Genomic DNA, 14,807 nt, shown 5'->3' with positions numbered 1-14,807 from the left:
ACCAAATGGAAAGAACATGGCACAACAGCAAACCTGCCAAGAGACGGCCGCATACCAAAACTTACGGACTGGGCAAGGAGAGCATTAATCAGAGAGGCAGCACAGAGACCTAAGGTAACCTTGGAGGAGCTGTACATACGACGACAATAAGCTGTATGCTCCATAGTGTTGGGCTTTATGGCAGAGTGGCCAGAAGAAAGCTATTACTTTCAGCAAAACACAAAATGCCATGTTTCCGGTTTGTGAAAAGGCATGTGGGAGATACGCCCATATCCCCTATATTAGGACGCCAGGGACAGCCAAAGGCAGCATTTCATTACTGGCTTTCAATAGAGAGGTACCTTAAGACCAAAGCTCTCTGCTACCAATCATCTGGAACCTCATCTGCACATGCTACACAACTAACTTAAGGTATTTTTCATCTGCAATTTTTTCACTTTTTTATCTCTCTGGGGATGCACTCTCCCCGAGAATTATCATTACCTTTTTCATTCAAATATTGTTTATGTTTTTCAGCCCTTTTGCTTTTATGGCTGCCAAATATTGGTCTTTTAAAATATACCGTTCTGCCCCGTAGAGGATGTTGAGCGGTACAGGCATTTGGTGATTAGGGCCCCTGTCAGCACTGAAAAAACATCTTTATGCAGCTACATGCTAAATGTAAGTCGCATTTGTTTTTCTCCAATTGAAATGCGGTTTTTCTAAATATAGGCGATATGTGTGTATATATACAACCAGTAACTATGTTATTTTTTGAAATCTTAGAATGTGATGCAATCCTTCCCTGAGGAAGACTTTGCTAAGACAATAAAAAGTTGAAACGCGTTGGAAATCTGCTATTGGACGCCATCGTATCAACTGGGGTGGTGTTTGTATTTAGCAGTAGGATGCATCATTTAATTTTCATGTCATTTGATGTTCTTTTTTAATCATACGATACTCTAAAACATTTACTTTGTATGTTCACTTGTATTCTATTCCTTTTTTTTTGTATCAATAAAAATTACTTTTAATATAATATATAATTTTTTCATCAATACATTGCCTTAAAAATTCCACATTGAGGTAGATTTTGTTTTTCTTAAGGCATGTGGGAGACTACCAAAATGTATGGAGGAAGGTGCTCTGGTCTGATGAGACTAAAATTAAACTTTTTGGCCATCGAAGAAAATGCTATGTCTGGTGCAAATCCAACACATCACATCATCCAAAGAACACCATCCCCACATTGAAACATGGTGGTGGCAGCATCATGCTGTGGGGATGTTTTTCAGCAGTTGGGACTGGGAATGCCGCGTACACACGGTCAGACTTTCCGGCATACTTGGTCCGGCGGACCAGAGTGTGCCGGACAATCTGCCCGTGTTTAGGCTCCGGCAGACTTTTCCGGTGGACTTTTTCCCAAAAGCCCGCCGGACCTAGATTTGAAACATGTTTTAAATCTTTCCGTCGGACTCAGTTTCGGGCGGAAAGTCCGCTCGACTTTGTGCTGGTCCGACAGAAAGCCCGCTCGTGTGTATGCTGGTCCAACGGACCAGGGATATTCTTGAGCAAAACCTGTACCACTCTGTGTGTGATTTGAGGCTAGGACAGAGGTTTACCTTCCAGCAGGACAATGACCCCAAACACACTGCTAAAGAAACACTTGAGTGGTTTTAGGGGAAACATGTAAATGTGTTGGAATGGCCTAGTCAAAGCCCAGACTTCAATCCAATAGAAAATCTGTGGTCAGACTTAAAGATTGCTGTTCACAAGCGCAAACCATCCACCTTCAAGGAGCTGGAGCAGTTTTGCAAGGAGTAATGGGCAAAAATCCCAGTGGTAAGATGTGGCAAGCTCATAGAGACTTATCCAAAGCGACTTGGAGCTGTGATAGCCGCAAAAAGTGGCTCTACAAAGTATTGACTTTAGGGGGGTGAATAGTTATGCACATTTACTTTTTTTCTGTTATATTGTCCTATTTGTTGTTTGCTTCACAATAAAAAAAAAATCTTCAAATTTTTGGGCATGTTCTGTAAATTAAATGATGCAAATCCTCAAACAATCCATGTTAATTCCAGGTTGTGAGGCAACAAAACACGAAACATGCCAAGGGGGGTGAATACTTTTGCAAGGCACTGTATCTGAACAATTGTAACAGATTGTAATGTCAGACTGATGGAGAAGAAAATGTAAAAAAGTAATAATCTTAAATTGTTAGTAAAAGCTAATTCTAGCTATTCTTGAAAACATTGCCTCCCCCTTCCTCCATGCATAACCTGTATCAAAAAGATTGGTGTACTTCCTTTTCTTTTTACCCGGTCTTGTCACATGATTTAGCAGCTCTAGCTTCCCTGAGTAAGGAAATTCTTGACAACAGCTGTGAATGCCTGGGACCTGTATGTTTCGATTCCCATTTTTTTTTTTTGTCATTCCTGTCCTCTGCCGGAGCCATTTACTTAAAATATATGTGAACCCTTGCCTATTAAAGCAACCCATTCCGTTTAAAAAAGAAATGCAAGGCAAAACATTTCTGTATACATATAAAAAAATATATATATATAAATATATTTTTTACCTTTTTAGTTCTTAGTTTCATAAGGGGCTTAGAGAGGTGGGGTGGAGACTGCAGGGGGCATGTCAGAAGGAGACAGAGAAACAGCAATATACTGATCTTCCCAGTAAAGAGCTGTGCGGGGGCGGGGGGATTGTGTCAGCACAAGTCTGACCATTGGAGGACAGGCAGGCTGTTTTCCCTGCACAGCCAGAAAATTACCACACTGGGATAGATGTGCTCTCATGCCTAGTGTGGTCAGTTTGAAATAGGAAAGCAAGGGAACTGGCAGGATCATCATGAATTTCACACAAAGGAAGCAATCCAAGGAGGACAAGATACTTTTTAACACACAGTACAACATATCGGGAATATGAAATGGGGTAACAAACACTTTAAGAAGAGTTAACCCCCATACACACTATACAACTTTTGTTTTCAGATTATCTTCAGATTTACCAAAACCATGTAGTGCAAGGGCCTGTCTGATTGCATACAAATTGAAACTCCTAAGGTTTGACCTCATATTATATGGTTTTGGTCAATCTGAAAGAAAAAAAAAATCGACAGAAAATTGGATAGTGTGTGTCAAGCTTTAAGCCTCGTACACACGGTACGATTGTTGGCCAACTGAGCATCTGATTTTTGCCAAAAGGGCGTGTGCCAGGATCTTGTCTTTAAATCATGCTATATCGGGATACTTTGATATATTTTCTCCCCTACATATAGAGCTGCGCTTTGACCACAAGAGAGAGCAGTTGTTCCAAAACGACACTGCAAACTGAGGGCATGAAAAAAATCTAAAAAAATAAAATAAAATAACATAAAATGATAACATACAGTATCTGCTTATATTTTTTAGGTCAGAGGCTGAATGCCTCCAGAAGCTGGGACTTTAATAATGAGGTATGTTCACATAAATTAGATTGAATAATCATAATAATTCTACTGTATGCCTGCATGACATAAGACCATTTACTTCACTACAGAAACAAAAACAGCACTGAAGAATAAAGCTAGTTTTCACCACTGACAATCATGTCACTGTGTGTGTGGAGGTGGAACAGTCATTGCTGAATCAAAGCACATGGTGTATAATAGCTAATATGTGTATTAATATAAAAAAAACAAAAAACAAAAAAAACAGGATTCTCATTCTTCTTCAGGATGATCTCTCATTCAGTGTCAATAAAAATAAAATATGTGATTTCTCATCAAATACATCTCATTAAAGGGAATTAAAAAGGCTGAATACCCTGTTTTAACTTAAAGTGTTATCTGTCAGTCTACATTTCTTCCCAGCACTGTACTAGCAGTGGTCAGAAGTCCTAGAAGAAACAGGAAATTGTTTTTAAAAATTTAGATGGCATATCCAGACAACATATACTGCATTTTGCTTTAGTGCATTGAATAGAGATAAGAAAAATAGAGAAACTCAGAATGAACAAGCAGAATGCCCACAGATGCCAAAGCAGGTCTACCACTGTTCATTGCTTTCTAGAGCAGGGGGTCTCACCGTTTTCTGTACAAGGACCACATTGTATATTTTACAAATGTTTGCAGGCTAGAAAAAAAAGTTTTGGAAAAAAATGTAAATAATTTAAATGCATTAATAAACATGCTCCAAGAGATAACTTTTAATCAGAAGTCCCCTCTGTCACATCATAGTCCCCCCATTCACATCAGAAGCCCCCCTTTATATCAAATCCCCCTTACACATCAGAAGACCTTTTTCACATGAGAAGTCTCCCTTTTCACATAATAGTCCCCCTTCACATCCAGGGCTGGATTAACATAGGGGCTATTGGAGTTGCAGCTCCAGGCCCCTTACCTAAAGATTTTTTGGCCCATTTGCCCAAAAAAACCCCCCAAAAAACCCAAACAATCGACTTCGTGTCGTGGCTCGGCAACCAGGGGTCACAGAGACCCCAAATTTGGGGGTTGCGTAGCTGAAGACCTACAGTCTACGGTTCCGGAGATACGGGGCTCCTTGCGCAGCCTGTCAGAAGCTACATACAGAGCGGCCAGTTTAAATACAAGCTGACACACTCTGTTTGCAGCAGACTGAGAGGATGAGCTCACAGTGCCTCTCCTCACTTCTTGTCAAAGGCACTGAGCTCAATGGACAGCTTGGAGCCTGCAGAGCTTGACAGGCAGCACCGCCTGTCAAACTCACCTATTGATTTCAATGAGGCCACTCTGCAACTGCAAGCCAAACTCGCTCGCAGTAGCAGCATAGTCCAACAATGTAAAACTACCATTCAGCAATGTAAAAAACAAGGAGGCGGCAATAGCACCTCATGAACGCCTGTCAGCTGTTGCTATACCACTCGTTGTAAAGCAATCCACCACATATCACTTTTCAGAGGGCAGTAAGCATTCCTGCAAATGTGAAAGAAACTTGAAACACATCATCCATTTCACACTCACCACCAACCAGGTCACACCCCAGCCACTTCCCATGTTAGCCACCTCCCTTCAACTTATATCACAGGTGATCATTTCCTAACCTGCAGATGACAGACCCTACTCCAAAAGATATTACTCCTAGTTACTCCCGCCACCCGCTGATTGATATTCCTTCATGACCACCTCACACCCCCCTGCTGACAGACTTCTCTCCCCAGCCTGTCCCTACATACCCTCACACCTGCTGATCTGTGGATGGGGGAATCACTCCCGAAGTGTTATTGTGTTCTGCCAGTGGGGAGCCTTCCCTACCCACAGAATACAATGATCAGTGCTGCTAACTATAGCTGGCAGCACTGATTGTTTGGGGAAAAACCGGATAGGCTGGTTGTACTCAAGTTGATTAATAGATTGAGTTCCTAAACATCCATCCACAAACCTTTACATTTTTCCTTGCGAGATTTATTCATCCTCCTCACCTGTACATAGTGCCTGCTGTCATACCCTCCACACTCTTCTCCTGTACATACTGCTCACTGTTAAACCCTCCACACTTCTCTCCTGTACATACTGCTCACTGTCATACCCTCCACACTTCTCCCCTATACATAGTGCCAGCTGTTATATACTTCTCTCCTGTACATAATGCCCGCTGTCATACCCTCCACACTCCTCTCCTGTACATACTCCTCACTGTAATACCCTCCACACTCCTCTCCTGTACATACTGCTCACTGTCATACCCTCCACACTTCTCCCCTATACATAGTGCCAGCTGTTATATACTTCTCTCCTGTACATAGTGCCCGCTGTCATACCCTCCACACTCCTCTCCTGTACATACTGCTCACTGTCATACCCTCCACACTCCTCTCCTGTACATACTGCCCACTGTCATACCCTCCACATTCCTCTACTGTACATACTACCCTCTGTCATACCCCCACACTCCTCTCCTGTACATACTGCCCACTGTCATATCCTTAGCACTCTTCTCCTGTACATACTGTCCACTGTCTTACCCTCCCACTCTTCTTCTGTACATACTGCTCACTGTCATACCCTCCACATTCCTCTCCTGTGCATACTGCCCACTGTCATACCCTCCACACTCCTCTCCTGTGCATACTGCCCACTGCCATACCCCCCACACTCCTCTCCTGTACATACTGCTCACTGTCTTACCCTCCACACTTGTCTCCTGTACATACTGCTAAGTAATCATACCGTCCACACTCCTCTCCTGTACATACTGCCCACTGTCATATCCTTCACACTCCTCTCCTGTAAATACTACCCACTTTCATAAACTTCTCTACTCTACATAGTGCCGGCTGTCATACCCTCCACAATTCTCTCCTGTGCATACTACCCACTATCATACCATCCACACACCTCTCCTGTAAATACTGCCCACTGTGATACCCTCCACACTCCTCTCCTGTACCTACTGCCCACTGTCATACTCTCCACACTCCTCTCCTGCACATACTGCCAATTGTCTTTCTCTCCACACTCCTCTCCTGTACATACTGCCCCCATAATACCTTCCACACTCCTCTCCTCTACATACTGCCCCTATCATTACCTCCGCACTCCTCTCCTGTACATAGTGCCCCCTGCCATACCCTCCACACTCCTCTCCTGTACATAATGCCCACTGTTATACCCTCCACATTCCTCTCCCTCACCTGCACATACTTTCCACTTTTATACCATCCATACTCCTGCCCTATGCCTCTTACCCACAAAAAGAGTTCTTTAAAATTATATTGAATCTCCTCAATGTTACCAGCTCTAGAATGAACACACTTTTGTTAGTTAAGGAAACTCTAAAGGAAATCTTCTTAGTCCAAATATTTGTTCTGCCCATTATTAGTAGTCATTTAATTTTGTGATTACTACTGTGATGTATAGAGAAAAATAGGGGATGTCAGCTACTCTACGTATACCACTGGTAAAAAAAGTGTCCCTGAAAATATTTTTGAAATGTTGGCAATTATGCACTTGGGCACTGCCCAAGGGCCACCGGGTCAGTAGGGGGCCCCATGAGAGGCTCCTAAGATCCTGTGATATTAAAGCGGTAGTAAACTTTGCTAACATTACTACTTTTTAGAGGTCCTGAGGTAGGTTATGCAATAATGTACAAGTATGCACAGCATTTTAGCACATTAGGGTACACTTACCTGTCAGGCTGAGCCCTCTAGCACTGCTCTTTGATCAATCCGGTGGGTCCTGCGCGCTTCCATCTTCACTCGGTCCTTCTTCTGGGTTTTGTGCCTTCGGTCACTTGCCTTGGCCAGGCCGCGTTGCTGTCACACCCATGCATGCTCATGCGCATCCTCTCTCTCTCACTCATCTTCCCTCCCTTACCCCTCACCCTCTCTCATACCCTTTCTCTCTCTTTCTCATCCTCCCTCTCTCTATTTAATTTAATTTGTTATAACAAAAAATTGTTTGCATTTTTATTTTTATTTATTTTTTTATAAAAAAGCCCCACCAAAATCCTCAGCACCAGGTCCATGATGTTCTTAATCCGGCCCTGTTCACATCAGAAACCCCCTTTCACAACATAGTCCCTCCTTCATATCAGAAGTTCCTCTTACACATCAGAAGTCCCCATTTTCACATCATAGTCCCCCACCTTCACATCAGAAGCCCCCTTTCACAACATGTGTAAGCCCCCCTTACACATCAGAAGTCTTGCTTTTTACATCATAGTCCCCTCTTCACTTAAGAAGCCCCCCTTTCACATAAGAGCTCTCCTTATACATCAGAAGCCCCCCTTTACATCAGAGCCCTCCTTCACACATCAGAAATCCCCCCTTTCACATCATAGTCCCCCCTTCACAGAATTCCCCCTTAACATTAGAGACCCTCGTACACAGAATCTACACATTCGAGTCACATCAGAGTCCTTAGTCCTCTTGTCCTAACCTACAATCTTCACCACAGTGGCAGCATGTCCCAGAGCAGGAGGTGGAGCAGGTCTGGACAGAGGGCAGGTCGTCTTCTGAGTGCTAGGGTGGCCCTGGATTGCCGCTGGCCTGGATTAGAGTCATGTGCTTCTATGGTGGAGTTAGGCCAGCTGTCAGCAGCATAGCAATGAATGACGCCATGGGGGTTATTTACTAAAACTTTAAAATGGTAAATCTGGTGCAACTCTGCATAGAAACCACTCAGCTTTCAGGTTTTATTGTCGAAGCTTAATTGAACAAGCTGAAATTGGAAGGTGATTGAATACCATGCACAGCTGCACCCATTTCTGAGTGCACCAGTCTTAGTAAATCTCCCCCCATGTGTCCTGGTTACTCAGTGTGATTGGCTGTCATGATGCTGGCAGCTGGCTCGCGCGCAGCATGGAAATAGACTGCACAAATACGGGATAAGTTGTTGCAGGAGAGGCAAAACCTTGTAGGTTCTGACATGCTACAAGGTTTTGTCTCTCCTACAACAACTTATCCCGTATTTGTGCCCATGGGCTGTAGTTCAGACACTCCTGATCTAAAGAATCGTACTATTCAAGCATGCTTTCATATTTTCTATAGAAGATCTAAGCTAGTCCAACAGTATTGGTAGTTACCAAGTAATTCTTATGTGGACTTCACTTTAAACTTTGTAATGTGTACGTTACTTGTTGCTGTACCTGAGAGTAATATAGTTGGCTTGAAAGAAAACCATGGGATCATAGTTAATCAGTGAACTGTATTCAAGTGTAGAGTAACACCCAACGTAGACTCTACTTGAGATCTGTATATTGATACAGGCTACCCACCACGAGAAGTCCTTATATGTGTGTTTTGACTACATGATCACCTTAATGTTTTGCTTTTTTCTTTGTGTAGGGTGAAATTGTTTATACGGAATTAAATCTTCACATGCTTAGTGAAAACCAAGCGTAAGAATATCCAACAGGCTCCAAGAACTTGTGTTGGGAACGTAAGAGTCCAAGATTTACTCTCAGTGGATTTGAAAAAGGGACCTGGAGATTACTTGTACCATTATTTTATATTTCAATATGTTTATTGAACAGTATTGTATAAAGCTCAAGTGACAAAAACAGGAATGAAAATTGAGCACCCTCAAGTAGTGCTACTTTTTCAAAGAATCATAAATTTAGGACCTTTGGATAATAGACAGAGAAAACACAACGTAAAATGCGTTTGGCGGGAGTACCAATTAACATAGCCATGTAACACAATATGTAACAAAAAATATTAAGTCATTCACTGAAAAGTAAAAAAAATACATTTCCAAACGAGTAGGGACCGGTTACAGGTTGTCCCATCAAGCTACTTTAACTTATAGCATTAGGAATGACTTGCACAGGGAGAAAAATGTATGTTGTAAGGAACAGAGGGGAGGAAAGAAAGAGGGGGGGGGATTGGGAAGGGTAGGGAGGGGGAGGGGAAAAGGGAATCCCTGTATACATTTCTACTAATATCATGTCAGCATAGAGATATATGTTCTGTCATAGCATCTTATAGTTAGCAATAATAGCCAGATCAACATGAATTTTAAGAAACGAAAAAAGAAAAGAAAAGAAAAAGAGAAAAGGAAATAAATCGAGAGAAAGAAAAAAGGAAAGAAGAAAAAAGAGAGAGGAAAGAGGGAGGAAAGAAAGAAGAGGGTCAGCGCTTTAAGGTGTAGCTAGATAACCAATCCATGGGTCCCAGGTTGCATTAGTAGAATTGAGAAGGACACAGGTAAGTCTGTCGTTAACCATGTGAGCTTAGCCCCCGGGTCAGTAAGGATAGTGTATACTGTACATATCCTTCCCCGTAAAAGGCCCCTCGTTTGGCAAGATAATTCAAAATTTGTAAGTACAAGGGGTCCACCCAACCGGTTAAGTTTAGATCGTACAAAGGAAATAATTATATCGAAATAGTTCGCCGGAGGGCATCTGAAATGTGTCTTTAAGATGTTGTATCAAGTGCGGTTGATCCCCATTAAGGTAGTCTCCTATCCTAAGGAGCCCTTTATTGAGAAACCATAGAAATAGCAATGGAGTCATTTCGGGGGAGAATTCAGGGTTAAAGAATATAGGAGCTAGTGGAGTATGTGGGGAGGACAGAAGCTTACGATGTTGTACTCTGTCCTAGACTGCTAGTGAATGAGACAGGGTAGGGCACAAAATAGGAGGGCGAAGACGGCTAGGGAGCCACATTAGAGAACCTATAGCGAAAGGATGGCATGAGAGGGCCTCAATAGAGACCCAGAGGGATGTAGATCCTTTGGCCATTGTGTAAGAAAGCTGGGTTATTTGAGCCGCTTGGTAATAAGCTTGTAGATTAGGGAGGCCAAGGCCACCAGACTGTTTTGAGATGTACAGTGTCAATTTATTAATTCGAGGTTTCTTATTATTCCAAATAAAACGGAGGACGTCCATTTCCAGCCGCTGTATATCTCCCCTTGGAACCGCAATCGGTAAAGTCCTAAAATAATAGAGTAACCTAGGTAGGAAAGTCATCTTAATAGTATTGATTCTACCAAACCAGGACAAGGGATAGTCTGCCCATCCTTGAAGATCCTCCCGGAGACGATGGAAAAGTGGGGGATAATTAGCCCGCTAGAGAGTATCGATCGAGGGTTTCAGTCGGATACCTAAATATGGAAGGGAGCTTTGTGCCCATTGGAAATTATAGGTGTTTCGTAAAGTCGAGACCGTCGAGGGGGGTAAAGAGATATTAAGGGCCGTCGTCTTTTGAATATTTAAAGAGAGCCCTAAAATCTGGGAAAATTGGTGGAACAGGGTCAAAAGATTAGGTAGGGTTGATTGAGAATTTGTGACATACATGAGGATGTCATCGGCAAACAGGGAACATTTATGTTCCCGCTGCCCACAACCTATGCCACGTATATTAGGATGAGATCGAATTGCTACAGCTAGGGGTTCAACTGCTAGGGCGAATAACAATGCGGAAAGCGGACAACCCTGTCTCATTCCTCAGTGGATAGGAAACGATGCTGATCTATAACCTGGGCCAACGGGTTACTATAAAGTTGTTTAAGCAATAAGATAAAGGCATAGCCAAATCTGTAAGCCTCCAGGATAGTAAATAAGTAGTCCCAATTTAAGCTATCAAAGGCCTTATGAAGGTCCAGTGAAAGAAGTAATAGTTCCCTCAATACAGGGGCATCCCATTTAGAATGTACCGCAGAGATCAACGCTATGGAGCGACGAATCTGATCCAATGTTTGGCGTTCAGTTATAAAGCCAGATTGATCTTTGTTAATGTTGTATCATTATTTTACCTTACATTTATTTGATTGTTTATTTTCTAAATTGTAAGATAAGTATTATTGCTAATATACATAGTTACATAGTAGGTGAGGTTGAAAAAAAGACACAAGTCCATCAAGACACATAGAAAGAATATGAATGATTAATCAACAATAAAGATATCTTTTAGGTTTGGAAGTTGGTTGCTGATAAAGAAGAGACCTATTAGAATTGAATATAGTATAACAATTTTTATTATACACAGAGGCATAATTTGAAGGACAATTGTTGAAAGACACTTCTACATTACCATACAGATAAACATTTTTTTGAACAGAGTTTCCAGCCAAATCTATGTGAGAGAGACAATAGTACAAAGTATATTACATAGTTGGTAAGGTTGAATAAAGACACCAGTCCATCCAGTTCAACCTGTGAGTGTGTGCATGCATTTATGTCACTACCACTTCCCATATCCCTGTCCATTGTGTACAATAAGCATGTGCCCATCTAATAGTTTTTAAAATCAGGTACACTTCCTGCCAAAACCACAGATTGTGGAAGGGAGTTCCACATCCTTACACTCTAATGCCCCGTATACACGGTCGGACTTTGCTCGGACATTCCGACAACAAAATCCTAGGATTTTTTCCGATGGATGTTGGCTCAAACTTGTCTTGCATACACACGGTCACACAAAGTTGTTTTAAAATCCGATCATTCTGAATGTGGTAACGTAAAACACGTACGTCGGGACTATAAACGGGGCAGTGGCCAATAGCTTTCATCTCTTTATTTATTCTGAGCATGTGTGGCACTTTGAATCAAAAGGTGATGTCCATATGTGGTAGATGGAAATCTTTATATATGATAATTGACCAGAATCAGTCCCAGAGAGAAGCCCATGAATGGACACAACCAGACTTGGTGGTAAAGATGAAAGAGACACTACACTCAGTGATCCGCCACCACACAAATATTGCGCTTACCACAAGGCAAGCAAAAACCAGCCTATGTTCCGTCCTGGTATGGGAAAATCCAGCTGGTGTGACTTGACTGCATACAGCGTGGCTAAGAGGATGTAGCAAGGACCCCAAACTCTCGTCTCACAGGCATGTGAATGAAAAGAAACTGACCATAGTGTAATACTGGCAGGAAAGTTTAATAAAAAAAGGTAGAATATGTATGGACTTATATATATTTTTCTGATTATCGCAATGTTTCACATACATACATGAATTTTCTAACAGAGGTTTTTGGGACATCGATATAAGAATATTTCACATATCTTATTAATATATATTTTAGCGCGGTTATTTCTTTTTCTTTTGTCATTTTGGTGCACATCTCACTGTTTAACTGCTGCTTTTTGGGGGGCTTATCGATTTAGTGGTAGCGCAGTATTTTTTCTTCTTTTTTATGCGTGGCACTTTGTCCGTCGGATTTGTGTACACACGATCGGAATTTCCGACAACGGATTTTGTTGTCGGAAAATTTTATATCCTGCTCTCAAACTTTGTGTGTCGGAAATTCCTATGGAAAATGTGTGATGGAGCCTACACACGGTCGGAATTTCCGACAACAAGGTCCTATCACACATTTTCCGTCGGAAAATCCGACCGTGTGTACAGGGTATAACAGTTGAAAAAATGAGGTTAAACCGCTTCTCGTCCAAATTCATTGAGAGACCACATATCTTCTTGAGCTACCTGAGACTGAATCGTTTCCTCCCTATGCTAGAGTCCCCTTTTAGATATTTGTACATTGAAATCATCTTTTCTCCAGGGAGAATATGTTTAATATTTGTAGTCATTCCTCAAAACTGTGGTTCTCTAGCCTCCTTATTAACTTTGTTACCCTTCTCTGGACTCTCTCCAGTTCCAGCACATCCAGCACATTATTGTATAGCTACTGTCTGATCTCCAAGACTATTTTCTCTTAGCAATTCCTCAAAAACCCTTACCCAGGACCATCCTAAATCTTGTTTTCTTCAAACCTCTTGGTTTCCTTACTTCTCACTGCTTCCACCTCTCCCTTTCTGATAGTAATTTCCCGTAAAGCATATTTATACTTTTGCAGTCAACCTTGCTCCAATTCACACAACATACCTTACATTTTTTTTTTTTACCTTTTAGGTGTCATGGCTGATTGTAAACATATCTGGAGAGTCTCAGTGCCTCTGTTCCTGCACAGACCGGGGATTCGCTGAGCTATCCCTCATTAACATACAGTGCAGGAGGTCAATTTCCAAATGTTTAAGCTTTTGTTAGAATAATATTCAAATAAATGACAATGAAGAACTGTAAGCACAGTACAGAAAGGATTAATTATGTTACTCATTACTCCACAGCCCCTTCCTAAACATTACAAAGCAATTTGGCTACAAGAGTGGAAATACACTTTAGTCCCCCTTTCCATTGTCAAAAGTCATTTGCCATGTGAAATACCCTGATCATCATATCAGACTACTTCTTCGGTGACTGTGTTGCCATTATGGCATGGTAAAGGTAAGCAGGTGTTATCTTCCCTTTTAGAGAAACCCCTCTTGCAATTATGTAAAGGATGGAGATAGTGTCCCTATAAATGCTAGCTATGGGTGGAGCCCAAGTAGAGTGGGGTATGGGAGCAGATCATCCCTGTACAGCACATGTAATTCAGCTAAGAAAGCCAGAGTGGAGATGCCCAGCTGTGCAGTTTAAACAAGTGGAACAGATGAATATTTTCTCAGAAGCAAGTGGAGTCACCTTATCACCTCTCAGCTGTGGGTTTGTGAGGTGGTGCATAGAGAACTTGTGGCCTGGGACTGAGGAGCTGTGTGGTGAGCTGAATGTTCTGAATTGCTTATTATAGAACGTGGGAAGATGGCTAACCTGATAAATAGTGTCTTGCACTAATGTAATTATACTGCCAATAATGTCGCTTGCACAGGGGCGTATCATTAAATCAGTGGGTCCATGTGCAAGATCCAAACTGGGCCCCCCTATGCAGTGTGAAAGAAAAAGCTGCGGCGCGCAAAGCAAAAAGACAAAAAGTGGGTGTGGGTTAAGTTGCATTACATATTAGGCTTGGCTTAAAGGGGTGTGCTTAAATAGATTCTGAGATGACTTACATAGTTAAAAATGTGGTAATCTTAACTAAGGAGTACCTGGGTCCTGGCCCTGCTGAGTGACTCCAATCACCAGGACCAGGACCCAGGTACTCCCACTGCCACTCTATACACCTGGGCTGAGGGGATCTCTCTTACTCTCTGCCACTCCACTCAGCACGGTCACCAGGTACTCACGAGTCTCCTGTTCCCAGCCACCACAGTCGCCATCGTGTCAGTACGGACTGGAGCAGCTTTCAATTCAGTCCTCACATCGGCAACCAGCTTTCTGTCTTCACAGCTAAAGCCCTTGCAATTTATAGAGTGTGCCAATGCCAGGACAAGGTCATCCATTGCCCAGGGCAAACTCCTCACCCCCGTCATATACCCCCTTCTAGCACAAACCCTCACTCCCCATACCCCCCTTACAACATTAATCCCCCCAAACCCCTCCTAGCAAAAATCCCTCTACCAGCACAAATCCTCACCCTCATATAACCCCTTCCAGTACAAATCTCCCCTCTCAGCACATACCCCCCCCCCCCAGAACAAACCCT

The 14,807-nt window shown here is 42.3% G+C and overlaps 1 protein-coding gene across 2 annotated transcripts in view; it reads left to right on the top strand.

Annotated features, from left to right (window-relative positions):
* The window catches only part of LOC141117724 (uncharacterized), a 62,951-nt gene extending 49,480 nt beyond the window's left edge, over window positions 1–13,471 (top strand). Inside the window, exons 5-7 of one of the 2 annotated variants that reach the window (XM_073610733.1) lie at window positions 3,396–3,439; window positions 8,788–8,881; window positions 13,301–13,471. In XM_073610733.1, coding sequence (XP_073466834.1) covers window positions 3,396–3,439; window positions 8,788–8,844 — 101 coding nt within the window. In that variant the 3' untranslated portion in view covers window positions 8,845–8,881; window positions 13,301–13,471. Of the gene's footprint in view, window positions 1–3,395; window positions 3,440–8,787; window positions 11,541–13,300 lie in introns of those variants that run through there. The other variant, XM_073610734.1, reaches the window with a different exon arrangement.
* Window positions 13,472–14,807: the final 1,336 nt, after the last annotated feature.

Source organism: Aquarana catesbeiana, linkage group LG13 (assembly GCF_042186555.1).
Source record: "Aquarana catesbeiana isolate 2022-GZ linkage group LG13, ASM4218655v1, whole genome shotgun sequence".
Taxonomy (NCBI): domain Eukaryota; kingdom Metazoa; phylum Chordata; class Amphibia; order Anura; family Ranidae; genus Aquarana; species Aquarana catesbeiana.
This window is presented reverse-complemented; position numbering and strand designations above follow the sequence as displayed.